Raw genomic sequence first — 26,307 nt, forward strand, 5'->3', positions numbered from 1 at the left:
GCCGCTCCACAAACAGCAAGGAAGCTGGTCCCCAGCCGCCAGCTGCTTCCCCCGTTCCATCTTGGCAGCCACAAGACTCTCTCCACTGCCCTGGGGTCCAGAAATTCGTGTGTCTCACTGCCCTGGCGCCCCTGGTCCAGTCCTTAGACCCAGCACTGCTCCCCCCTCAGGCCCTCCCTCTGGCCCTTCAGCCACCTCAGCCTCAGCAGCCCTCCAGCCCATCCCTTCTCCTCCAGGAAGCCCACCCTGCCTGCCCCACTCGCCCAGCTCACTGCCACCTCTCTCTCTTGCTTCTCCCGGTGGACACCCAATGTCAGGGTTGCAAACAGGCAGCGTGTCAGTGGGTGTTCATCCTGCACAGTGTTTTAGAAAGAGGTGAATGGCGAGTTCATTGCTAAGATTTAAAGTTGGAGAGATTTCACATAAAAACCTGGATTTTCAGCCCTGGGCCCCCGCAGGAGCTGATGGGTAGCCTGGCAGGGTCCACCCAGCCCACTTGGCCTTCACGGTCCTTGTCCCTGTCTTTGTGTGGCCGGCCCCTGCAGGCCCTGGGGTCTACAGCTGGGAGGGTCCAGCCTCTACCCAAGGAGTTCTGATTTCTCAGAACAGGGAAGCACCTGGCCCAGCAGAGCCGATTCCTGGAGCCTTTATGGAAACACAGAACCCCTAGAGAAGAGAAGCTGAGGCCCGGAGCCACCAGGTCACTGGGCAAAACCTGCCTGGGCCGCAGGTTGACAGCGATTCTCATGGCTCAGTCCTTTCTAGGCTGTGACCTGGTGCTTGTCCCGGTGCTGCCTTTGATTCCTCTGTTTGAAGGGAAATGGGGGGACCGGGGAATGGTTCCTGGAAGCCTCCCCCTCCAGACTGTGAGGCCCAGGAGGCCCGCCTGCCCACTGGCTGTGCACTGCAACCCCAGCCCACACAGCTAGCAGCAAATGCGTGCGGAAGGAAAGCACACAGAGGGGGCCAGGTATTGGGGGAAGAGGGACGGGACTCCCTCTGGGGTGCAGGCCATCCACCCTGATTTTAATCTCAAAGCAGTGAGTCCAGCAGCATGCCAGGTGCAGTGCTCAGTGGCGCCGGGGGGAGGGAAGCACAGGCCGGGACACCTGGATAGTGGCGGAGGGGCTGGCGCTGGGTGGTCAGCTGGTGGGCCTCCAGCATCCCAGCCTGCCCCTCCCCGCCCCCTCCCAGCCCCGTCTCCCCTCCCCCCTGCCCTCCTGCTCACTTCCCTGCCTCACTCACACCTTTAGGCATCTGGCCTGGCTGTCTCTACTGCAGCCTCCTCTCCTATGAACGTTCCCACCTCTTGATTCTGATGAAGACACTCCTCTACCTTGACCATCTGTGGCTCCTCACTACCTCCAGATCAGAGTCCTCCTAACCTGGCCTCAAGACCCTCCAGCACTCTCCCCAGCAAGCCCCTTTCATCCCATCCCCTGCACCCTCATCCTTCACCCTGACTCAGAGACAGGTGTTCCCCAAGCCCTCCCTGCAGGTCTCTACCACCTGTTTTTCCTGGCACAGTGCCACCTCCCCACTTCTGGAAAGCCTGTTGCAATTGCCCTTTCCCTGGGAAGCCTCCCGGACAGCCAGCCGGCAGCCAGTTTGTGTTCCCCTGCCACTGCGGTGTCGTACTTGTATTGCCTTGATGGGTCCTCTGAACATGATCTTGCTGAGGCCAGGTGCTCGGTGCCCCTCCTCCCTCTCAGCCCCAACCAGGCACATGTCTACAGGGTACTTGGGAGCAGAGTAAAGGAATGAGTGAGGCCCACAGAGACGGTCCTTGCCCTTTGTAGCTCGCCTGTAGTGGGAGAGGTAAAGCAATGCGGCAAACATTAGTGGCACCAGGAGTAGCAGGTCCTGGGGCAGACCCCCTCGGGGAGGACAGACGGGACTCCTGCCCTCCTGCCCACTCCAGGCCTCTAGGCGCGCCTCGAGTGCGGGACCACACTGCAGCAAGGTCTGAGCGGGCTGGGCAGTGTCTGTTGGGTGCCTGGGGGTGGCACGGGCTCACAGAGGCTGGAGGAGGGACGTGTCCTCAGGGGCATACTTGGGAAAGGAGATGAGCACAGGTGCCCGAAGCCCCTGAGCCCCCCCGAGCCTTCAGCCGGGAGGAAAGGCCCATCAGGCATGACCTCTCGGGGCTCTCTTGTCACAGCTGCTCACCAAAGATGCAAAGCAGAGACTGGGCTGCCGGGAGGAGGGGGCTGCGGAGGTCAAGAGACACCCCTTCTTCAGGAACATGAATTTCAAGCGCTTAGAAGCCGGGATGTTGGACCCTCCCTTCATTCCAGACGTGAGTCGCTCCCTGAGCCCAGGCTGAGCCTGTGCACCTGCTTACGTCCATGCTGGGGCCCGTGGGTGGGCGAGAACAGGGGTGTTAGCGCTCGGACAGCCACAGCGCGGTTCTGGTGCCCGGCACCGTGGCGGGCACTCACACCAGCTCGTGGGTGCAGGTGCTTCTACGGCCCCCACTTTGCAGGTGGGGAGACCGAGGCCTATTGGGATGTGCAGTTTCCCCAGAGTTCCTAAGCACCCCAGCTGGGAGCCCAGCCAGACCTGTGGGGCAGCAGAGCCAAGGTGCCCCGTCATGTGAGAAGGGCCGGGCGGTCCTCCGGGGCCCCCCGCATTCCTTCTCTCTGGAGGGTGGGCTTCCACCATCCTGGCCCTGTGGGCTTCGAGGGAGCGGGGCTCCCCGGAGGTGCCGAGGGACGTGAGGTCCGAGAGGGCGTGTTGTGTCACCGCACCGCGGCCCCAGCCTGGAGAGCGGGGCGAGCGGCGGCCGGCAGAGGGTGATGGTGGGAAGGAGCCCCTCGGCAGAGCTGTGAGAGGGAGCGGCAGGGTCCCCGGAAAGGCGCCCCCCGCCCCCATCAGAACCCAAGTGACCGAGCGCTCTGGCCGCAGCCCCGCGCCGTGTACTGCAAGGACGTGCTGGACATTGAGCAGTTCTCCACCGTGAAAGGCGTCAACCTGGACCACACGGACGATGACTTCTATTCCAAGTTCTCCACGGGCTCCGTGCCCATCCCCTGGCAGAGCGAGGTGAGCAGGGTGGTGGCCGTCCGAACCTGGGGGACAAGGGATGGACACGGTGGTCTAGGGGACTGTCTCGGGAAGTCCGGCCGGGAGAGGGGAGGCTGGAAGCACAAGTGGTTGAGCTGGGGGGGATACAGGAGGGGCCCTGACAAAGAGGAAGGGTGCAGAGCATGTGGGGTGACCTGGGCTTGGGTGGGGCGAAGGGGGAGATGAGGGCTGGGTCTGGACGATGAGCACACCCCAGAGGACGGCTTCTGCTCCCTCAGTGGAGGCAGCTCGGGGAGGCCAGCAGGGGAGAGGTAGGGGCAGGCGGGGAGCGGTCTGGGCCGCAGGGGCCCCTGAGGGATGCGGGGCGGGGGGAGGACCTATGGGGAGCAGGCTCAGGGCAGGGTGGTGGCCGCTGGGACTCCTGTCCAGCCAAGACGACTAACGCAGCCCCTCACGCCACCCTGGGGCTCCTCCTCCAGATGATAGAAACCGAGTGCTTTAAGGAGCTGAACGTGTTTGGACCTAACGGTACCCTCTCACCGGACCTGAACAGAAGTCACCCTCCAGAACCGCCAAAGAAAGGGCTGCTCCAGAGAATCTTCAAGCGTCAGGTGAGGGACGCCCCCTCCGTGCCCGGCTGTCCCGGCGTCGGCCCCGGGATGCCCCAGGCCCAGGTACTTCCCCGAGGCCGGAGCTGCGGCCTCCTCCCTGCATGTGGGGTGTGGGAGACGGGGGTTAGGGTGGGAGGCCGCAGCCTGCCCGAGCCCCTGAGACCCGCCGGGTTGGGGGACCCGCAGGGGCCGGCCCAGAGCTCGCCTTTCATCAGGGCTTCTCAGCCCCGGCACCGTGGACGTTCTGGGTGAGTTCTCCGTCCCGGGGGCCGCCTCGTGCCCTGGAGTGCCCTTAGCAGCCTCCGTGGCCTCTACCCACCAGGTGCCAGCAGCGCCCCATCCTACCCCGCCCCCGCTGTACCAATCGGAATGTCTGCAGACCTTGCCCAGTGTCCTCTGGGGCCGACATCTCCCTGACAGAGAACTCACTGCCCCGTGTGGCCATTGTAGGGCCTCAAGTCCTGTGGGTACCAACTGCACGTTAGAGAAAGTAGGCAGGACAGCTGCGGGGAGGTGATCCCGGGGAGCCTCAGGGCTCCTGGGGTGGGGCCTCCAGAGTTGGATGCCGCGCCCTCCGGCTGGCAGCAGAGAAGACTCTGCCCCTTAGGAAAAGGCAGTCTTCCTCAGAGCCTGTCCCTGGATTGAGGGTTCAGTGTGGGCCAAGTGGAAGAAGTGTCCCCATGGGCCGGTGAGGGACCCCTGAGGCCCTCACTTCCTCCCCTTGCCCCAGGAGGCCAGAACCGCACCCCCTCCTGGCCTGGCCCATGTGTCCATCCCACGGCCCTGAGTCTCCTGTTCTTTACACTCCCGTCTCCCCAGGAGGATGAAGGAGAAGAGGCAGGGCATCCCAGCTCCCCCACCCCCACCCCATAACAGGATGGGGCAGCTGTTGAGTGCTTTTTGAGGGCCTCTCTTACTTACTCTCCACAGAAGCCTTAATTCAACCATTTGGCTGTTCAGCCAGGATGTATCAAGTGCCTACTGGGTGCAAGTCTGTTTTCCCAGGATTTGAGATGCAGCAGCAAGCCAAACCGGGATCCCTCCTTTTGGGGCATCCTAGTGCAGCGTGAGCCTCAGATGTGCTACCATGACCCCACTTCCAGATAGAGAAACTGAGGCTGAGGGGGGGATTCAGGGAACTTGCCTAGGGCCACACGGCTGGTGAGCCCACAGGGGGGATCTGGGGATAGTGACAGGAGGCACAGATCATGCACGTGGAGAGAAAATGCAGACTGAGGACAAGTTTGGGGTTTTATCTGAAAGCTTCGTGCATCCTATCCCCAAATATTTCTGTTCATATACTATAAAAATAGAATTTTTAAATGCTTCCACCAACTAAAATTGAAGTTCCCCAAAGGAAGGACCTAAGCCCTCACCACTGAGTCCCTAGCATGTCCTTAGGTCCAGGGAGAAGCACTTGCTGGGGAGACCTGGGGTCTCACAGACCCGGGGTCTGAATGTGGCCCTGCCACTTCCCGCCTCTGTGGGCCCTCCGGAAAGGTCAGGGCCCAGAGCCCGCGAGAGGACGGAGTGAGGTAGAGGTCGGTGGCCCTCAGCAGAGCACCCAGCACCCCCGGCAGATGCCCTGGGCCTCTCCTCCTCCTCCTCCCTGCAACATGCAGGGCCTGCGCCCAGGGGATGCCAGGAGGGTGCCAAGAGCACTAATGACAAGCAGCTCGTGGTTCCCGGCTCAGGCGCTCGCCCGAGGCCTCTCTACGCACAGCCTCGCCTCATGCTCCACCGGCCCGACACAGAAGCCGCTCTTAGCCACACTGCACACGAGGCAACCAAGAGACTTAATGACTTGCCCAAGGTCCCTCAGCTAAGTGACAGCTTTCAGACTCCAACCCGGGCCTACAGCTACTGATCCTACAGATATTCTAGGACGGGCCACCCCTCCCTCTCTGCCTTGGGGTCCTCTTAATTCCTAGCTCTCCCCCTGCCCCAAGAGCTGGCCTCTGGCCCTGGGTTTGCAGGGGGAGAGAGCACGGGCAGCAGAAAGCAAGAGCACCTGGCCAGCAGCCCCGACCCAGGCCCTGTTTTCTGATTCAGAGGCCCCTACGAGTCCACCAGGATTAACTCACTTTCTCTCTCTCGCTCTCGCTCTCTCCTCCAGCATCAAAACAATTCCAAGAGTTCACCCAATCCCAAGACCAGTTTTAACCACCACATAAATTCAAACCATGTCAGTTCAAACTCCACCGGGAGCAGCTAGTTGGAGCTCTGGCCTTAAGTCCACAGTGGGACCAGCCCAGCCCCTTGTCCGTTGAGGCAGAACTTGTGGACAGGGGAGCCCTCCAGAGGAGCCGGGGAAGGAGGCCGTCCGCCCCCTCGACGCAGAGCCTCCAGGTTTCTCAAAGAGATTTCCACTCAGGTCTGTCTCCAGAGGTGGCCCTCAAGCCGACGTGGAACATTGCAATAGAAATCCAGTTGGATACGACAACTTGCACGTACTTTAATAGCGTCATACCTAGAACTGAATTTTGTCTTTATTATTTTTAAGGAAAAGTTTTGTAAATTTCTCTATTGTCTCAGTTTACATTTTGTATATTTGTATTTAAATGAAAGTCAGACTTTGAGGGTGTATATTTTCTGCGCAGCCGCTGTCAAGCCATGTGTTTTCAGACATTTTAGAGTGGGTGGGGGAGGGGGGGTGTTACCAAAAAAAAAAAAATGTGACTCAAGACTTCCAGAGCCTCAAATGAGAAACTGTTTTTATTAAATGTAGAAAATGATTCACATTTCACCTTTAAAGGATTGGTTGTATCCATCTCTGTAACCTTTCCCTCACGTTGATGTCACCATGCTGTTGGCTTGTAACCATCTGACTTACAGACACACTTGCAGCATCGTCTGTGGGGTCTCTGGAGTCACCCGGGGCCAATGTGCACTTGTCCTTCAGAGGCACACGGTGCCAGTGTTGCTTTGCCCTTGGCCTCCTCTTCCTTCTGGAAGGTAGCTGGTACACAGAGCTGGGCCTCTTTCTTTCTAAGCAGGCTCTGGCTGCTAAAGCCAGTATGTTTTCAAGAGGCTTGCATTTGGGGAGTTTCGTTTTACTCTATTTTTTAAGGGAGGCATAGCGATGATAAGGAATAGTCATGGAACCCCAGCTATCCCGAATCCTGTGGCCCAAAGGAAGCATCAGAGTGTGGGGTCAGTAGAGTCCTACTGAATGAGTCCATAGAGGGGAGAGGGAGGTTTGCCCAAGGACTCCAGGGAGGCTCCTTAGGTTTTTACAGGGTCACGGGGTCTCAAGAGCTTCACAAGGCCCCACAGATTCCTTGGCCCGGGTGGCGTGGATGGCGTTGGCTCCCCAAGTAATGCGATGCTGGAGGAGAGGGCCAGGATACCACGGAAGCTCAAGACAAACTCACGGTCACTCCTTGGGAGAGGCGGGACAAAGGCGAGCTCTAACGGGGCATCTCAACATCAGGCACAAGTAGCCCCCAGGAGGACTTGGTGGCTTTACCAGACCAGGGTTTTCTGAAGGCAGCTGCCAGGCCTTTGAGCGTGGCCGTCCAGCACCAGGGAGCCACTGGCCTCCTCCTGCTGCCTCCACGAGGTGACAAGGAGCAAATCCACCCTTGCCTCCCCTCTGCTCCCCTGCCTGGCTCGTCCCCGGAGACCGAGTCAGCCTCCTTAAGACCCGGTGTCAGCCACCTGGCAGTTGCCAGGGTTCCTCCTGGTGTGGGTCCTGCATCACCTGCGCTGGCATCTCCTGTCAACATGCAGATACCTGGGCACCACCCCAAACCTCTGGGAGGAGGCCCAGGAATCTGCATCTTGAAGAAGCTCTCCAGAACATTCTGACACACCCTCCAGTAAGGGCACTGCTGCCTTACTTAACGTAGTGGGGCTTCGGGTGCGACTCTCCCCAGATGATCTCTTCCTGTGACCCAGGCAGCTTGGGGCTGAGCTTTGAGGGAGGGGAGCTCAGGGTCCGCACTCTTCCCTCCGCCCGGCCCTGTGGGTCCCGGAGCTCCAGCCGGAGAGGGGCCGCCTTCAGGGGCGATCGCTTTGGATCATGTGACAAACAAGAGGGCAAAGCAACCCTGGGCTCCCTTTGGATCCCTCCAACGTGCAGTATTATTTCCTGCAAGACCAGCTCCCACCTCGGAGGCTGCTTCACGTTGCCTTTCCTGGGCCACACACAGGATAAATACAAACAGCCATACTCGGTTTTGGCCCAGGATGCAGAAAGCTCCTTGACTCATATTTTAGGATCCTCAGGCTCTCGCTGACCCTCCTTTCTTAATGGAAAGGACAGTCATCTTCCCGGGATGGCCACCAGCCCAGGCTCCCAGGCTCCCACCCTCCCTCCTTCCTTTTGCCCAATTCACAGCAGCTCCCCACTTCCGAATGACTGGCGTCGGGGAGCCACCTCTTTGAAAGCCTCTGAGCCCCACGCTGGCCATTTGCAGCACAGAGTCCTCGAGGTGCGAGAATGAAAGCATCAGTCCGTCTGCTCCGCGCGTCTCTGCATCCTGGGAGCTCGAACGATGCGAACGCACAGGCCTCTGTGGGACCCGACGTCTTCCAGAGCCTTCCTCTGTATTACAGCCCATGTCCCCGCCACAGCCCCTCGACCTTTCTGAACCTCCCGTTCCTTGGCCCCTTGTTTCCTACAAGGAAAGGGAAGTGGTTATTTAAAACAAATCAGCCCTCCCTTCCACCCCCAGCCCCCGAGTCATCACAGTTTCTCCTCCAACTTGTTTTCTAGAGCTGCATTTTTAAAAGATATTTTTTAATTAGGAAAAAAACAAAAAACAAAAAAAACCCACGCCACCGTCTCACCGTCTCACCGTCTTCCCCAACCACCTGTCTGGGATAAGGCGAATCTGGGCAGTGAATGGATTTAAATCTTTTTTTTTTTTTTTTATGACATTTGAGCCCTTCACAGAAGGGCCTCTCTTTCTCCAAGCGTGACATTTCTCTCACCGGACATCCTTGTGCCTTTGAGGTGAGACGCAGGGCCCTGCAGAAACCTCTGCTCCCGCTTTTCAGGAGACAAGCAGCTGTCCCCAGCGGGACGGGGGTGATCTCCGCCCTCAGCACCACGACCCACAAGACCCACAAGGGTTTATCGAGCCCCTTTGGTGGGGGCGGGGGGCTTCCGTGACATCACCCTAATACCACCAACACCCGAGCCGGGCCTTCACGGGGAGTGCCGTCCCGTCCCACCGGCTCGTCCTCCCCTCTTCCCAGGCCGGGAGGGCACCTGTTAGGCCCCGAGGTTCGGGCTGCGCGCTTGCACGGCGGCTAAGCCTCGCTGCATGTGGCCGGGCCCCAGGAGGGCCTGCTCCTGGGCGCGCTGCTCTTAGCAAACCCTCGGTCCTGGAGGGCGGGCAGCGGAGATCAGGGTCCCCGGGTCCTAGGCACGCTCCACGCTCCAGCTACACAGATGGCGAGTCCTGGGGACTCGCGTGGACGCCACCTGTGCATGAGGGCGCCCCGGGATGAGGCCAGCAGGCCCTGACCGCGAGGAGGGCCACCCCTGAGAAGCCCGGCTCCCCACGCCTGGCCGCGGAGCCCTGCCGCCGCCCAAGCTCCTCCTTGCCCTTCCGCAGCCCTGTCCTTCCCGGAAAGGCCCCGGGCATCGGTTTCCCACCGACTGGCCCACGTGAGCCGCCACCCAGACCTCGCTACAGAGGGAGCATCGCGACCTCCTCGCATCTGATGCCCCGGGCTGGCCAAAGGGGACGGCGGCCTCGTGGGCCATCGGGAGCCCCCAGCACCCCGAGGTGGAGAGGAAGCGCCCCTTGGGTGCCATCAGCCCTCCTCCCGGGCTGCCCGAGCACCTGCCTGGGCACCTGCACCTTCCGAGGGCGCTTGCGTGGTCTCCTGGTCTCCTCACCCCCCACTCTGGGGCAGGACCTCCTAACTTCAGAGCCTCGGCCTGGAAAGGAAAGGAGTGGGACAGCTCCGCGCATTCTGAGGCAACGGAGTGGAGCCACCACCAGCAGAGAGCTCGCTTCTTTCTGTCACAAGGGCCCAGGACAGGGCAGCCTCGTCCCCCGCCGGCTTCCACAACCCACCAGGACGGCCAGGTTCCCGGCTGGTCTCCTGCTGGGGACAGTGGTTAAGACATTTGAAAAGTTAGCTCTCCCCGGGGACAGAAAGATGCTTCCTAAAAGGAGAATGTAGATGTCTTTCTCCAGCCCATCAATAAGTCATTTTTGTAATAGAGCAAAAGCGAATGTTCTCGATTAGAAGAGCTTAGTGGCTGTTGGTAGTGTTAAAATAATAATCCTTCTAGTATCCAAAGGTTTCTATTTTTTTTTTTCAGGGAAATTTTCACATTGATGATGAATGAAACTAGTTCCATTTTGGAGGTCATTCCTGACCATAATGGCTTTTGTTCTGCTGCTCTGAATCTTGTACGTTCCATCTAATATGTCACTGTGCTGCTGTATCTAGATCGAACCACTGTTGTTGTTTTTTTTTTAAGAGAAATAAATTCCTTAATGAAAATAGCGTTGCATTTCTTTCTTCCTGCATGTGGCTGTCGCCCCAAGATGCCAACACCTAACCCTTTACGGGTCAGCCCTGCCCAAAGCTGTGGCCCACACAGACCTCCCTCCGACCACAAGGGAGTCCATGGGGGCAAAGGGCGCACCCTGAGCCTCGGACCCCGGGGGTCCCATCACAAGGGACTCTCTGGTACCTTCTCGCATCTCTCCAGAGACCTCTGCTGCTGAGCCAGCCGCCCCGGCAGACAGAAGGCACCATCCTCCTGGGACATACGGTCTGAAAAAGTCCAGCCCCACAGCAGTCGCCCACCCCACCATTTACTGCCTCTGCCCAAACTCTGGCCCCTTCCCGGGCCCATGGGGAGCAGGGGGTGCCCTTCCCTCACCTCCTCCACCCACTCAGCCCCCTGCCTTCCTCTAACCCCAGAAAGCTGTGGATTTAGTACGTGAGGGCACCGAAATGGTCTCCAACTCATTCGTTTCCAGGCAAGCTTCAAAGCGGGCATCCCCAGGGCACAAAGGAGCTCCAGGCCACTCTCCCTCTAGGAGGGGCGTCCTAGGGTATTGGGATCTTTTTTTTTTTTTTTTAAGATTTTATTTATTTATTCATTCATGAGAGACCCAGAGAGAGGCAGAGACATAGGCAGAGGGAGAAGCAGGCTCCCTGCAGGGAGCCCAATTCGGGACTCAATCCCAGGACCCCAGAGTCATACCCTGAGCCACCCAGGTGCCCCATAAGGTATTGGGATCTAATTGCTCTTCCTGGAGATGGTGAAGAGGAGGGAAAGTCAGAGCCTCAGGAGCAGACACCCAGACACTCCCAGTGCAACCGGCCAGGACGCCTGGCACCACTTCGCCATCAGCCTTAAGCAGGTGTCGGGCCCTGGCCCCACTGCCTCAGGAGAAGCAGCAGGAAAGAGGCCCAGCCAGTCAGCCAGAGGGTGAGTTCTCCTCCCTATGCAGTCCTGCAGCAGATGTTTGGTGAACTCCTACTCTACCCACAGCACTCAGAAGCACATCCGACAAAGCCCCTGCCCTCCTGGACCTTGTATCTCAGGGGGACGTCGGCCACCCCTGGTTGATGAACCAGAGGGCATAGGGCAGGACTTCTCACACTTCGAGGAGTACAGAGCCACCTGAGCATTCTGATAAGATACGGATTCTGATTCAGTGGATCTGGGCATGGGTCTGCATTTCCAACAGGCTCCCAGGAGAAGCTGCTGCTCCCAGGATTACCCTTTGGGAAGAGAGACCTAAACCCTAACATCAGGCCAGGGTCTATGGTCAAACCAGGACCTCCATTCGCATTGCTGTCCCCTTCGGCACTGCAGGCACAGGTACAGGTGTCTTATTAACACACACGTTTGCGCCGCCCTGGAGGGGAGTTCCTACCAGCTGTTCTCAAAGTCGGGCCCTGGACCAGCAGCGGCCACCACCCCGGGGACTTGTGAGATCGGTGTTCTCAGCCTCCACTGGATGGAATCGGAAGCTCTGGGGTGGGAGCTGGTAACAGACCCACCCGGTGATTCAGATGGAACCTCAGATTTGAGGGTGGCTGATTCACAAAGTGCTTTCACCTCCTGGAAATCTCACTGGAACTGCCTACCGGCAGCTGTGGCTCTGCAGACAGCAGAGGCTCAGGTGGTTGAGGCTCCTGCCTGTAATCAGGAAACAGTGCGTCTAGTCGGCCGCCCTTGCTCTTTAAAACAGGAGCAAGGAAAAAAAAAATATATATATATATATATATAAAAAACAGGAGCAAGGATACAACAGTATATCATTGTACTGCCGCACGCTTTTAAAAATGAAAGGATACACCAAAACTGAAAACAATAGTTACCTATCGGAAGAGATGGCCAACAGGGGGCAGGGCGAGGGGACAGATATAAAAGCCAGACTGCTGAGTGTGCCTCATAGATTTGACTTTGGAAGCAATATCAAACGAAAAACAAATCTGGCTTTAGTGATAAGAGACTTTTATTCGAAAGGAACTTTCACAGCCATGGGTAGAGATACAACAGAAGCAGGACGCTGTGACCCTAAGATCTGCAAGGTCTCCGGGGTCAGGCAAAAAGGGGTTTGCTTTAGGGACAGGAGTAAACAAAGCTCCCACTGCCCCACACCCAGATCCTTCTATAAGAGAATGCTTTACCCTGCGAGGGCTGGCTCAGGCCGAAGATGGGCCAGAGTTTGCAGGGTCCTGGAGCAAGGAGAGAAACTGAACTGACGTTTGGTTGGCTAGCACTTTGGATGATCAGTGGGGATTGGCGATTCAGCTAATCATTTATGAGACCAAGGATGGGAATTTGGAGGGCTGTAAACAAACAGGTAGGGGGTGGAGCATCCCTGGGTCTTCTCTGAGTCCTAAGGGGAAGGGTGGTGTTTCTGCTGTTTTCCCAAAACACAAAACAGTGAGTGGGACTCCCCTAACCATCTCTGTTCTCCAGGAGCACAGGGCTCAAGGAAAATTTAACAGTCACGTGTAAACGTGTTAGATAATTATATATATTTCTTCTTTTTTTTTAGAGAGAGAGGGAGGGAGAGAGAATCTTAAACACACATCCAGTGTGAATCCTAATGTGGAGCTCGATCTCATGACCCTGAGACCATGACCTGATCCAAAATCAAGAGTCATTTGCTTAGCCCAGGCACCCCTAGATAATTACAAGACAAAACTAAGCATTTTTAAAGCAATCCCTAAAAATCAAAACACAAGTAAAACAAATCTATCTGGTTATACAGTTGGTGGCATAATCACACAGAGAGCATTTCCAAGTGACTTTAAAACACAGAAATGTGACGATGCATTCTTATACTGGGACATAGCCTAAGAACTGCCAAAGAACATTAAACTATGTTCATTAAGCATATTGTTAGTAATAATATGGGTATTATTATTCTGCAGTTATTATATATGATAGAGCAAAACAAGTTATGACATTAGGACAAGTTTTCAACATAAGGAAAAATAATAAAAACAAAGTCACAGAAGCTAAGTAAAAGCTATGTAATACAAAAAAAAAAAAAAAAAAACTTTAAAAAAGTATGTACTCATTAGAAGCAACGACCAGCATGCTGGCAGGAGGACCGTGGCGCCCAGACTGTGGCCTCAGTACCACTTCCCACTTAAAAGCAACCAGGACTCCTGGAGAAATGGCTGATTCCAAGTCTGGAGGAGGAAATGCCCAAGAGGATCCTGGAGTATCTTGTCGTCCTGGAAAACAAGGATGCTATCAACAACTATGAGGGTTGGTCCCAAACACTCGAGGAACAACTTGAAGGAGTGTTCCTAAAAGGGGCAATCGGAGCCTTAGTAAGAGTAACAAGTGATGTGGATTAACACATCAAGCGTGTTTAAATACAGGAGCTCAAAATAGTATTTTCTTAAAGAAAAACCCCATTAGTCACCTTTAGAAAAGTCTAGAGAACTAATGGGTTATTTTGGAAACTAATAAATAATGCAAAAGCATCAAGTCCCATTTGTCACTCAAATAGTTTATGGAGTTGATGCCAGGAACCAAAGTTTAGTTTAACATTCAAAAACCTATCTACATAATTCAACACATTAACAGAACAAAGAACAATCATATAATCATCTCAAAAGATGCAGAAAAAGCATTTGAGGAAAAGAAACTGAGCACTCATTCATGATAACAACTCTCAGAAAATTTAAGATAGAAGAGCATTTCCTTGACTGGATGTACCACCTACAAAAAAACCCTAGAGCTAACATCATATTTGGTAGTGAAATTCTGAACACATTCTTCCCTAAAAGCAGGAAAAAGGGAAGGACTTCTAATTAATATCAAATTAGAGGTTTTAAGCAATGTATTAAGGGAAAAAGAGTTTGAAAGACATAAAGATTGGGAGAAAATAAGTTAAGCTATCTATTTAGAAATAACATAATTGTATACAAAAAAAAAAAAAAACCCAAAGGATCTAGTGAAAACAAACAAAAAAAAAAAACAAAGCCCAACACTAGCACACTTGAAATCTGAAAAATTTGGCAAGGTCTCAGGACACAAAGTCAATCTATTGAAATCAAGTGTACACCTTTATATTGGCAACAAACAGAAAATGAAATTTAAAAATTATCAGCATCAAAAGCCATAAAACACCTAAGATTAAATTTAACCAAAAAAAATGTAAAATACTTCTAGGCTAAAACTAAAAAATTATTGCTAAAAGAAATCAAAGCTCTTAATATGCCATGCTCATGAATTGGGAGACTCCGTACTATAAAGATACACATTTTCCCATTTTAACTATAGATTACAGGCAATTCTAACCAAAACCCCAGCAGGATTTTTTGTAAGAATTGTCGGGTTTGTAGGATTCCTATTCCTTATTCCTAAAAGGCTAGAGTTGCCAGTCTTTCTAGCCAACCACATCTCTGAGCATCACTCATTTCCTCGTACAAAATGATCTCTAACCTCTTTTTGCTAAGTCAGCCCTCGGGTGTAGATTGGGCAACCATATTTGGAGCACTTGCGTCCACCCTGGGCGCATGGATTCCCGATGAGGGTCTGAGTAAGCTGAATATGCACAGCAAGAGTGTGGACTGAAGTTAATTTCCACATGTATTATTCCGCTGTTTATACTATAAAGTATTTCAAAGTAAACTACGCACAAGATAACACTGGGGAAGGCAAAACCTCACACCCCAGTATTATGGAGCTCATCTAAGCCTGGAAAAAACTGAACTTGATTTTTGCCCAAACTTGGAAGTAGAGGTCTTCAAAGCAAATAGATTTTTGAGCTATTTATTGGGAGAAAATAAACTCAGCAAGCCTGGGGAAACTATTTGATAACTAAAGTGGATTTCTTATGGGCCACCTAGAGTTGGGTCTTGCTTTTTCAGCTAATCAGATGATCTTTCTCTTTTAACTGGTATGTTTGAACTAATCACACTGAAAATAATTATACAGCAGGTGTGCTACTAGGTATTTACCCAAAGGATGCAATGAAAATACTTATTCAAAGGGGCACATGCACCCCAATGTGTATAACAGCATTATTAACAATAGCCAAATTGTGGAAATAGCCCACATGTCCATTGACTGATGAATGGATAAAGCAGATGTGGTGTGTGTGTGTGCGTGTGTGTGTGTGTATTCCAGTATATAGTATGCAGCCATAAAAAAGAACAAAATCTTGCCATTTGCAGGATCCCTGGGTGGCGCCGCGGTTTGGCGCCTGCCTTTGGCCCAGGGCGCGATCCTGGAGACCCGGGATCGAATCCCACGTCGGGCTCCTGGTGCATGGAGCCTGCTTCTCCCTCTGCCTGTGTCTCTGCCTCTCTCTCTCTCTCTGTGTGTAACTATCATAAATAAATTAAAAAATAAAAACTCTTCCTTTAAAAAAAAAATCTTGCCATTTGCAATGACATAGATGAAGCTAGAGAGTATAATGCTGAGATAATTCAGTCAGAGAAAGACACATACTGTATGATTTCACTCATATGTGGAATTTAAGAAACGAAACAAATGAACAAAGGGGGAAGAAGAGAAAGAGAGAGAGAGGTAAACCAAGGAACAGACTCTTCACTATAGAGAGCACACTTATGGTGACCAGAGGGGTGGTAGGCGGAGGGACGGGAGAAATAGGTGATAAGGATTAAGCAGTGCACCTGTTGTGATGAGCACTGGGTGATGTGTGTGAATCGCTGTATTGTACACCTGAAACTAATATTACACTGTATGGTAACTAGCTGGAATTTTTTTTTATTTTTATTTATTTATGATAGTCACAGAGAGAGAGAGAGAGAGAGAGAGGCAGAGACACAGGCAGAGGGAGAAGCAGGCTCCATGCACCAGGAGCCCGACGTGGGATTCAATCCCGGGTCTCCAGGATCGGCCCCTGGGCCAAAGGTAGGCGCCAAACCGCTGCGCCACCCAGGGATCCCTACTAGCTGGAATTTAAATAAAATATTTTTTAAATAAATAATTATAAATATGGGTGGATGAAAATCTACCGTCTTATTAACTCTTTTCCATCTGTTCCGTTCTTTGTTTCTCTTTTTCTCCTTTTTCTGCCTTCCGTGGGTTTAAGTGAGCATTTTTTATGATTTCATTTAACTCCCCTATTGGATTATTTTTTGTTTTAAGATTTTATTTATTTATTCATGAGAGACACAGAGAGAGAGAGGCAGAGACACAGGCAGAGGGAGAAGCAGGCTCCATGCAGGGAGCCCGATGTGGGACTCCATCTGGGGTCCCCAGGATCACGCCCTGGGCTGAAGGCAGGTGCTAACCCACTGAGCCACCCAGGGATCCCTCCTATTGGATTATTTATGCCTCTTTTCAAAGACAGGTGGGGGCCTAGTGTGTCTCTTTTCAAAGACCGAGGAGGGGAGGGGCCCCTTCCAGTAGATGCGCCAGGAGCAGGGGAATGATCTTCCTCTCCCTGAACCTACCTCCTTCTAATTCATTCTCAAAACAGCAACCAAGACAGAAAACGTATCCCTCTAAAGGCCTTTTCTCCCTATAATGTGACATGAAGAATCAGCAACCCCCCACCCCAAGGTTTGCCCCAAGTGAAGGGTGGCCTCCAGAGAGTGAGTGGAGGCAGAGGGGATGCTGCAGACACGTTTACTAGCAAATCAGGTAACAGATTCATTCAGTAGAGCAAAGCTTCCACACTCCTGCCAGTCCGTGTAACCGGCAGGGCCAGCTTAGCCACAGAGCCTGCTCGTCTATCCCGTCCGCGGCTCCACGTGAGGCGTGGAAGCCGGGGCAAGAAGCAGCTCAACGTCATTACGTCAACACCCAGTCAAGAGCAAGGAGTCTGGGCAGAGGATTCTGTTTTTGCATTTGCAAAGGGTCCCCTTCCCAGAGAGAGATTTGGTGGCTCTCTGAGATGTGGGGGGTGGTCATCGGTCCCTTACTGGTCACACCTGTGAAGTCTGGGAGCAGATCTGGAGGCTGTCATGTGGGGAATAGGTGAGACCCACCAGGGGGTTTGTGCTGAAGCCCCTCCCAAGGCAGAGAACGTTCTGAGCCCCTCAGGATCTCGTCGGGGTGCAGGTTCTTGAACTGCCCTCATGGCCAAAAGTGGCCAGTTGGATGCAAGACCAGTCTTCTGTGTGACTAATGTCTGAGACGTGGGTGGCCGAACTGGGTGGGCTCTGGGGCCACTGCCAGCAAAGGGTCCACCTCAAGACGAGGCTGGGGCCGGGGGCGCATGCTCGGGAAGCCCCTGGGAAGGGCTGGCTCTGCATCTTCGGGTCCCAGGAATGCATTTTCAGTCCAGTTTCAGACTGTGTCCTCCCACTCTGTGATGTAATTTGTCCTGCGTCCCACCTTCAGGGGGCTCTGTTATAGATGCAGGGGCTCCTGTCGGGGAGGAGGGAAGCCTGAAAGACCAGGGCCTTCCTCCCCAGACCCCTGTGCCGTGTTCAGGTGGGAACCGTGGCAGGGGGGCCCCGGGCCCAGACGGAGAGTGAGCCTGGGAAGGGTCTGACGCGTGAAGCTCTGCTCTGTGGATGACCACCCCCCAGGCTTTCTTCTTGGTACATGGTAAGAAGGGGAGCTTCAAAGACGGGCAGAGGGCTGTAGACACAATGCTCATTCCAGAGCCCAAGCTAGCCATGTCTCCCCATGTGTAGAGCCCTCTGTAGCTCTCCATTACCACCTCTCCCCTCTCACTTCCGGGCCTTTGCACAAGCTGTGCCTCAGTCTGCGCCACCCTCGGACTGACTCCCCTTGTCATTCAGGTCCTCTTCTCTGGAGCTCAACGTCATTATGTCAATGCCCAGTCAAGAGCAAGGAGTCTGGGCAGATGATTCTGTTTTTGCATTTGCAAAAGTTCCCCTTCCCAGATAGAGATTCGGTCAGTTGCTCTCTGAGACGTGGGGGGTGGCCTGCCTGGGTCGGCTATGCTCCCTGTGAGCTCTTACCCAGGCGGTGTTGAACTCAGCTGTTGCTAAGTCTCTCCCCCATTAGAACACGAGCTCCTTGACAGTGTGCAGGCAGGAGAGTGGTCCCCAGAACTTCTACAATGTCCTGTTGTATGGCCAGCTGGAATTAAGGCTGAGATGGAATTAAGACTGTCAATCAGCTAACTCTAAAATAGGGAGGCTCTTCTGGATTACGGGGGGTGAAGAGGTGGGTGATGTAATCACAAGGGTCCTTAAGGGTAGAAGAGGACAAGGGCGCCTGGGTGGCTCTGTCGGTTGAGCATCTGACTCTTGGTTCCGACTCAGGACACAATCTCAGGGTCGTGGGATGGAGCCCCCCACGGGCTCCACGCTCAGTGGGGTGTCTGCTTGAGATTCTCTCTGTGCTGCGCTGCCCCCTCCCCACACGCAGGTTTTCTCTCTCTCTCTCCCTCTCTCTCTCTCTCAAATAAATGAATTTTTAAAAGAAGAGTGGAAAGGGAGGCAGAAGCCTGTGTCAGAGCGATGTGGGGAAGACCTGACTGGCCTTGGCCGGCCTTGAAGGTGGAGAAGGGGCCCCAAGCCCAGGAGCGCAGGCAGCCTCCAGGAACCGGAAGGGGCCAGAAAACAGATGCTCCTCTGGGATCCCGGGAACGAGCATCCCTGACCTTGAAGTCAGCCCAGTGACACCCACGCTGGCTTCTGATCTCCAGGACCCAATGTATATGGTTTCAAGCAGCCAGGATCGTGGAGGGAGCTGGAGGAAACTGTACGGGGGTGGCCTGTATCCCGGAGGGCCGCGCTGGGGTCAGAGAGCGAAGGGGAGGAGGGCAGAGCACCAGCCCTTACGCCTGACGTCCCTGGGGCGCAGGCCTGGGGCCCCGGCCGGCCGGTCACCGGGTCTACGTGAGTCAGCCGGCCCCTGGCAGGTGCTCTCCAGGCCCCAGCCCACCGCTGCCCGGACCAGCTGCCACGACCGCTGCCCGGGGTCTCCAGACCGAGCTGGGCGTGCCTGGCGGAGGTGCCTGCTTGGGTCCACTAGGGACCCCGGGTTGGGCCCCCTGCCCCAGGGCTCCCGAGGGCTGCCGACTGCATGCAAGAGCCCGTCCCATTCCGTCTGAACCCTCGATTCATCTCTGCATGACTCCCTGCAGGCGGGCCCAGGAGCTTCTGGTGTGTCTTGGGCTGACATGGGACCAGTTCCTTTTTCTCCACACCTGGGGACTGGGGCCCTTTCCCAGAGCCCTAGAAGTCCATTGAGCAGTGGCCCAGGAGGGAGGAGGAGGAGGAGGGGAGGAGAACTGGTTACAGAGCCAAAGGGAGGTGTCTACGGGGCTGTCGAGTCCTACCCCAATCTTCAGCGTAGACCAGCGAGCCTGGCAAGTGCTTCGAGCTCAGGCTGCTTAACAAGCCCTCCCGAGAATTCTTTTCATCGGCTCGATTATCACATAATTACAGACAATAGAATTCAACAATTTTAAGCGTACAATTTATTGAGTTTTAACAGACGTATACAGTCACAAATCTACATATCGAGTTATGTTATCTCGATAAACATCAAGATATAGGATGTTTCATTCACCCTGGAAAGCTCCCCTGTGTTGCTTTGCAGTCAAGGGTCTCCCATCCTACCAGGTACCTGGGGGCCAGGAGGACAGATGTGCAGCAGCACAGACAAAGGACCAGAGTCCAAGGAGCGGGGGGGGGTCTCTTTGTGGGAGGCTTTTTTTCATTTGTGGTTTTCATTTACTATTACTATTACTATTGTTATTATTAAGATTTTATTTATTTATTCATGAGAGGCAGAGGGAGAAGCAGGCTCCCTGCAGGGAGCCCAATGTGGGACTCGATCCCAGGACCCTGGGATCACGCCCTGATCCCAAGGCAGACCCTCAACCACTGAGCCACCAGGCATCCCTATTATTATTTTAAAAATATTTTATCAATGTACTGTAGGCCAGTATAGGTCACAGAGCACTGCAAGTATTGGCAGTTTCCAGCTGACCTTTCTCCACCTGCTGTGCCACCCGACAGCCCTGCCAACCCGTTTTAGGCTTCTGCCCTCCAGAATGAGAGATAATAAACGTGTGTGTTGTTTTAAGCTACTAAGTTTGTGGTAATTTGTTACAGCAGAAATAGGAAACAAATGCAGTAACTGATGTCAATATATTCATTATATTAATAGTGTCTTACACTCATATTGTGCTTCACTATATACCAAGCATTTTACCTCCTTGTCTCCCCAGGTAGATTATAAATTCCCTAAGGGTGTGGATAGCCTTGTATACTCTTGTGCCCCGATAGCACCTCACGCCGCTCTGGGAACTTAGGAAACGAACTAGGAAAGGAGACGAGTAGTGTTTATTCCATTTATGTTATGTCTCAGGCACTATCTGAAGCATTTTAGGTGCTTTATCCACAAAATCCTCACACTCCTTATAAAAAAAAGAAAAAAAGATTCTATTTTACAAGTTCAACATTTTATAAGTCCTCACGTTTCCCTTGTTTATTTCCCTTTGGCTTTGCGGGTTGTCAGTAAAGTTCCATTTTGAAAACCCCTGCCGGGGTCCTTTAAGCCAAGGGAAACACAGAGACGGGAACCACTTTGCCCATGCTTGGCCAGAGAGAAGGAGCGGGGCCGGCAAGGGGCTGAGCCTGGGGCTTTGAGCCAAGAGAGCTGCTGGGAGACCCAGCCCTGCAACCTACTGGCTCCAGGACGTTGCGCAGGTCACTTAGGGTTCCTCCATCTGAATCTCTTCCTCCGTAAAACCCATGCAACATTCCCTCTACAAGTGTTTACTGAGCGCCTACTGCAGGCCAGGCCCAGTCGCTGGCCCTAGAGATGCAACAAGGAACAAAAGAGGCAAAAAATTCCCAGCATTAAGGAAGCTTGCCTTCCAGACGGGGTATGGAAAATACACATAAATAAACACAAAGTCTGTCAAAAATACTAAGGAGAAAACAATAAAGCAGGGAAGCCAATGCCCTTTGATAAGCAAATGATTAAACTGTCACACATCCGGCATCACGGAATAGTACTCAGCAATAAAAAGTAAGGGAGTATTGAGACTCACAACCTGGATGGATCTCAAGGGGATTATGCATCAGTCTCAAATTATAGAGATGGGGGACGGGTTAGAGGTTTTCAGAGCTTGGGCGAAGAGATGGGGAGTGGTGACTGCAGCGTGAGAGAGATCTTTGTGATGATGGAATAGTTCTGTACTTGGTAGCTGTGGTGGTTACACAAACCTACATGCGTATAAAAAGGCATAAAACTAGATGCACGCATTGGACCAATGTCAGTGTCCCAGCCCTGCTGTTGCTCTCTCATGACGTGAGATGCAGCCGCTGGGGGAAACCAGGTAAAGGGTGCAAGAGACGCCTTCATACTGTCTGTGCCACTCTCTGTGAATCTATCATTATTTCAAAATGAAAAGTGTTTATTTAACCTATAAGAAAATGGAAATTAAAGTAGGAGGGAAGTACAGGCACTCTGTGGGCAGCCAGTGTTGAAATTCTGGGTAGGGTGTTCCAGTTCCTCACTACCTCAGAGGGCAGGGCGGTGGGTGGTTTCAATAAGATATAATGAGAATCCAGAATGCTGCAAATAGTAAATGTTAGTTTATTGTTATTTTTATTAGAGAATGCAGTGACATGTTTTACAAACTCCATTCTTTGTGTGTGTGTGTGTGTGTGTGTGTGTGTGTGTGTGTGTGACGATATTGCTGTGGTCATGTTTCTTTTAAAAGTCCCTAACTTTTGGAGATGCACACTGAAATATTTACAGATGACATGATGTGTGATCTGCGATTTCAAGAAAAGACAGAGAAGTGGATGGAGTGTAGATGCACAGGGCTGGCCATGGTTTGGGGCCGGGCTGGGCCAGCCTGGGCTGTGAAGACAGTGGTGATGCTCTTGAATTCTCAAGAACGCCTCTCTTCCCGGACAGAAGCCATTCCTCCCACATATCTATGAGGTCAAAACCACACTCATGGGCGCCTGGGTGGCTCAGTGGTTGAGCATCTGCCTTCAGCTCAGGACATGATCCCGGGGTCCTGGGATCAAATCCCGCATCAGGCTCCCTGCATGGAGGCTGCTTCTCTCTCTGCCTGTTTCTCTGTGTCTCTCTTGAATAAATAAATAAAATCTTAAAAAAAAAAAAAAACACACGCTTGTATCACCAGCTCCTGGTGGTCACAGAGGTGTCTTGCCTTGCTATCCCAATGGAACCCCATCTTTGTTGGGGGGTCTGTAGGAGTAGATCTGAAGGGGTCCCTCTTTCTCCTTTTCCAGCTTAGGCCATTTCCCAGCTTGCTGTTTGGAACTTGTAGGTTTCGTCCCTGTTTCCTTTCCTTTCCTTTCTTTTCTTTTCTTTTCTTTTCTCTTTTCTTTTTTTCTTTTCTTTTCTTCCTTTCTTTCTTTTTTCTTTCTTTTCTTTTCTCTTCTTTTCTCTTCTCTTCTTTTCTAAGATTTTATTTATTTGAGAGAGAGGGCTTGCACAAGAGTGGGGGGAGGAGCAGAGAGAGAGAGAGAGAGAGAGAGAGACAAACTGACTCCACACTGAGTGCAGAGCCTGATGTGGGGCTTGATCTCATGACCAGAACCGAAATCAAGAGTCAAGTGCTCAACTAACTCAGCCACCCAGGCTCCTCCCTGTTTTATGTTTTAATGATCTGTTCCCTAGGAAGCCAGGTCCTGAGAGGAAGCAGTGCAGCAGAACATCTGGTTGCCCCAAACTTATTCTAGCAGCAGAGCTTTTCACCCCACAAACAAGCCCTTATGAGTCATCCAAATCCCTGAAACAGACAGCTTTTCAATATTTTTGCTGTGTGATCTTGGGGAAAGGTCTTCTTCTGGGATCTGGTGTCTTTTGCAAAGCACTTTATAGTTTGGCTCCAAATGGTAGGCAGGCTTAGAGGTCATCCCTGGTTTGGAGCCAGGAAAGTGGGCACGGAGGGTGCTGTTCTCAGTGAGCTGCACGGTGGCTGGTGGTGGAGCTACTTTCTTCCTGTGTCCTCCACCGTGCCGGCCCCATGGAAGGTGGGGACTGGTCTTGTCCCTGTGGCCCCAGATGCCGAGCCCAGTGACACGTGTGAGTGTCCCGCCAGCGTGCCCACTAGGCAGTCAGAGCCCGACAGCCCCTAAATGGAGAGACCACCTGGTTTCAGACTTGCCTGCCCACTGACCACCCGGGGGACATTCACAGCACCCCAACCAAATTTCTTAGGAAAAAGGAGGTCTCCACTTCCTTCAGGCCTCTAAGGAACAGTGGCCTGTGTGAGAGGTCTTTATTAATAAAGATAATATTAACAATTCTTCGGGGTGGGGGCATGTGCTTAATGCATTTCTTTTTCTTTTCTTTTCTTTTTTTTAAGATTTTATTTATTTATTCATGACAGACACAGAGAGAGAGAGAGAGAGACAGAGACACAGGCAAAGGGAGAAGCAGGCTCCACGCAGGGAGTCCAATGTGGGACTCGATCCTGGGTCTCCAGGATCATACCCCGGCTGAAGACGGCGCTAAACTGATGGGCCACCAGGGCTGCCCTTAATGCATTTCTTTTTATTTTATTTATTTTTATCTATTTTAAAGATTTTATTTATTTATTTATGAGAGACATAGAAAGAGAGGCAGTGAACAGGCAGAGAGAGAAGCAGGCTCCCCACGAGGTGGGGGGGCCGATGCGGGAATCCATCCCAGGATCCCTGGATCACGACCTGAGCCAAAGGCAGACGCTCAACCACTGAGCCACTCAGGTGCCCCTTAGTGCATTTCTTACCCAATTCTCTCTACTACTCATTATGATTATTATCCCTATTTCACAGATGAGGACACTGAGGTTTGGAGAGGTAAAAGAATCTACCAGAAAGCATCCAGCCAGTAAGTGATATAACCAGGACTCAAAACCCAGGTCTGTCTGATTCCATGGACCCCACGCTTTCTTTTTTTCTTTCTTGTCTTTCTTTTTTCTTTTGTCATTTGTCTGTTTTGTGAGAACTATCCCCTTTACCAGTGGAAGAGAGTTTTTATTTCCTGTGGAGCCCTCTGGAGGTATCCTCTGCATATCTATTCCTTTCTGTCTTACTAAACATGAGGGCTACGTAGACTACTCTCCACCTGGCTTTTTGCACTTAGCAATGCATGGTGACGTGGGGTCTGTGCCGGCGCATACGGATTTGCCCCTTCACGCTTGCTCTGCGTGGTATTCTCTGTGTGGCTGTACAGATTTCTTCAATCAGTTTCCTACAAATGATTGCTTAGGTGGGTTCCAGAGGTTTCCTACTCCAAACCCCACTAATGCCAGCGCCCACACTCTGCCCACACTGCAGCTGCCTCTTGTCCAACCACCCGGCCACCTCCTGCCCTGGGCCCAGTGTCTAAGGGTCATTCTGGCCCTCACTACAGCCTCCATCCTTCCATTGGAGAAGGGACGTGCATGTTCTCAATCCCTCCTGGGTGGTAGCAAAGCCCTCCAGGCCGGCAGGGTGGCAGGGAGGGGTCAGCTGGTCCCTTTGCCCTCCTCCTCCTGCTCCTCCTCCTCTTCTTCCTCCTCTGGAGAGGGCTCTGTGCAGACCTCCCAGAGGAGCCCCGCCTGCAACCTTGGAAGAAGGAACACACCTGGCGTACACAGGTGGACTTCATGCCCTCATCACCCTCTCCTGCCCCTTCTACCTGGGCCTGAGCCTCTCACACCCACTGTTTAAATTTGGAATTTCAGGCCAACTTTCCTTCCTATGTTCCCTCTGCAGAGGGGCTGATGCCCTCACAGGATGGAGTCGATGGGGTGGGGGGGTTTCTCCAGCATCAGCACCGCCTCTCCTGGGAGGTGGCTCTCGGGTGGCATGAGGACTCTGCATAGGTGAACAGCAAGCCTGGGGCCTGACACAGGAGAGGCCTGGACACAAAGCGATGGCAGGACAACCAGGCCACAGCCAGGTAGGCAGGTCACCCCAAACCCACAAGTGCCCCCCTCGCCCTGACCAAATCAAATTAAGCCCTAACTGAACCGCATCAAAGCCCTCAGTGGTTTCCCTCTGTCCCTACAAAGCTTAGGAGAGAAGCAGAAAGGGGAAGAGGGAAGAAGCATCTTTCTCAGTGTGGTGCTAAGGAATGTGCACCTGGGGGTGGGGTGGGGGGGGTGTGCAGAGACAATTGGCTTTGGATCCTGGCCCTGGAACACATACCGGCAGCATGACCTGGCATCAGTTACCCACTCCAGGCCTCAGTTTTATCAGCTGTAAAATGGGCATGGAAACCAACCGCATGAATTGCCGGGACAAGGCATATAAAGCAGTCGTCACGGTGCCTCGCACCAAGTGAATCCTCGATACATTTGGTACCGCCGTGGATTGGCTTCTCCCAGTGGAAGACGCTGGGTGAACATGTGCTTTCAGGAGATGTCCAGCCTCAGCCTGGTGCCATGGGCCCAGGAGTGGACGGTGCAGGGTGGGCGTGGGCCTGCATTAGTCAGTCCCAGGGGACCCCCCACCCCCGGTGAGGCTGTGGGGTGCCACATCCAGAGAAGATGCTCGGGTGGGTCCTTACCAGCCGAGATCTGCAGCGCCTGGAGGGCGGGCCCGGCCACCGGCAGCAGCTGCGACGGTGCGGTCATCCGCAGGGCTGGTCGCCGCGCTGCGTGGAGGAAGGCTGAGAGGCTGAGTGGTGGCTCCGTGGGAAGAATGGCTCGATCGATTAGTGATGTCTGCAGTGGGCACAGGAGGGGAAACTGTGGCAGCACCTTTGCTCCTGAACCTGAGGGCCCCCTACCCCCGCTCCCCAGCTCTCTCTCTCTCTCTTATTCTAGAAGCAGCCACTCATTCACGCTACCACATCATGGTTGAGGAGCTACCTTGCCAGGCTTTACCCTCCAGGACAGAAGAGGAACAGCGCCGAGCCACACGTGAGCGAGCACACGGGAGTGAGAAGGGGACCCAATCATCACCCACAGCCACTCGGTAAGGTCAGGAAGGGCTGTGTTTTCCTGCAATACAAAACCCTTCTCAAATCTAAACCTAAACAATCAAGTCCCTGGGTTTTGCTCATTTCCTCTTAACATAGGCTCAACTGCTTGGGCCTCTCCCACCGTTCTCCAGGTGGAGCGCAATGCCACCTGTTACGGGATCTGGCTTCGGACGCAGAGAGAGATGGACTGAATCCTGGCACTGCCACTACTAGCTGTGCGGCCTGGGGCAAGTTACCCACTCTCTCTGAGTCTGTTCCCCATCCCTTAAACCAGTCCAACAACAGCAGCTGCCCCATGAGGCCCATGTGACATTCCCTGAGATAGAAATTGTCAGGCCCCGAGGACCATGCTTGGCCAGG

General features: G+C 53.2%; 1 protein-coding gene across 5 annotated transcripts in view; it reads left to right on the plus strand.

The window, feature by feature from the left end:
* The window catches only part of GRK5 (G protein-coupled receptor kinase 5), a 212,199-nt gene extending 202,090 nt beyond the window's left edge, over positions 1–10,109 (plus strand). For 4 of the 5 annotated variants that reach the window (XM_025467402.3, XM_035707738.2, XM_025467405.3 and 1 more), the window contains 4 exons: positions 2,162–2,299; positions 2,908–3,045; positions 3,507–3,701; positions 5,755–10,109. In XM_025467402.3, the coding sequence (XP_025323187.1) occupies positions 2,162–2,299; positions 2,908–3,045; positions 3,507–3,701; positions 5,755–5,853 (570 nt within the window). In that variant the 3' untranslated portion in view covers positions 5,854–10,109. The remainder of the gene's footprint in view (positions 1–2,161; positions 2,300–2,907; positions 3,046–3,506; positions 3,702–5,754) is intronic. The other variant, XM_025467403.3, reaches the window with a different exon arrangement.
* The last annotated feature ends 16,198 nt before the right edge of the window (positions 10,110–26,307 follow it).

The sequence above is a fragment of the Canis lupus genome, chromosome 28, assembly GCF_003254725.2.
Source record: "Canis lupus dingo isolate Sandy chromosome 28, ASM325472v2, whole genome shotgun sequence".
NCBI classification, from domain to species: domain Eukaryota; kingdom Metazoa; phylum Chordata; class Mammalia; order Carnivora; family Canidae; genus Canis; species Canis lupus.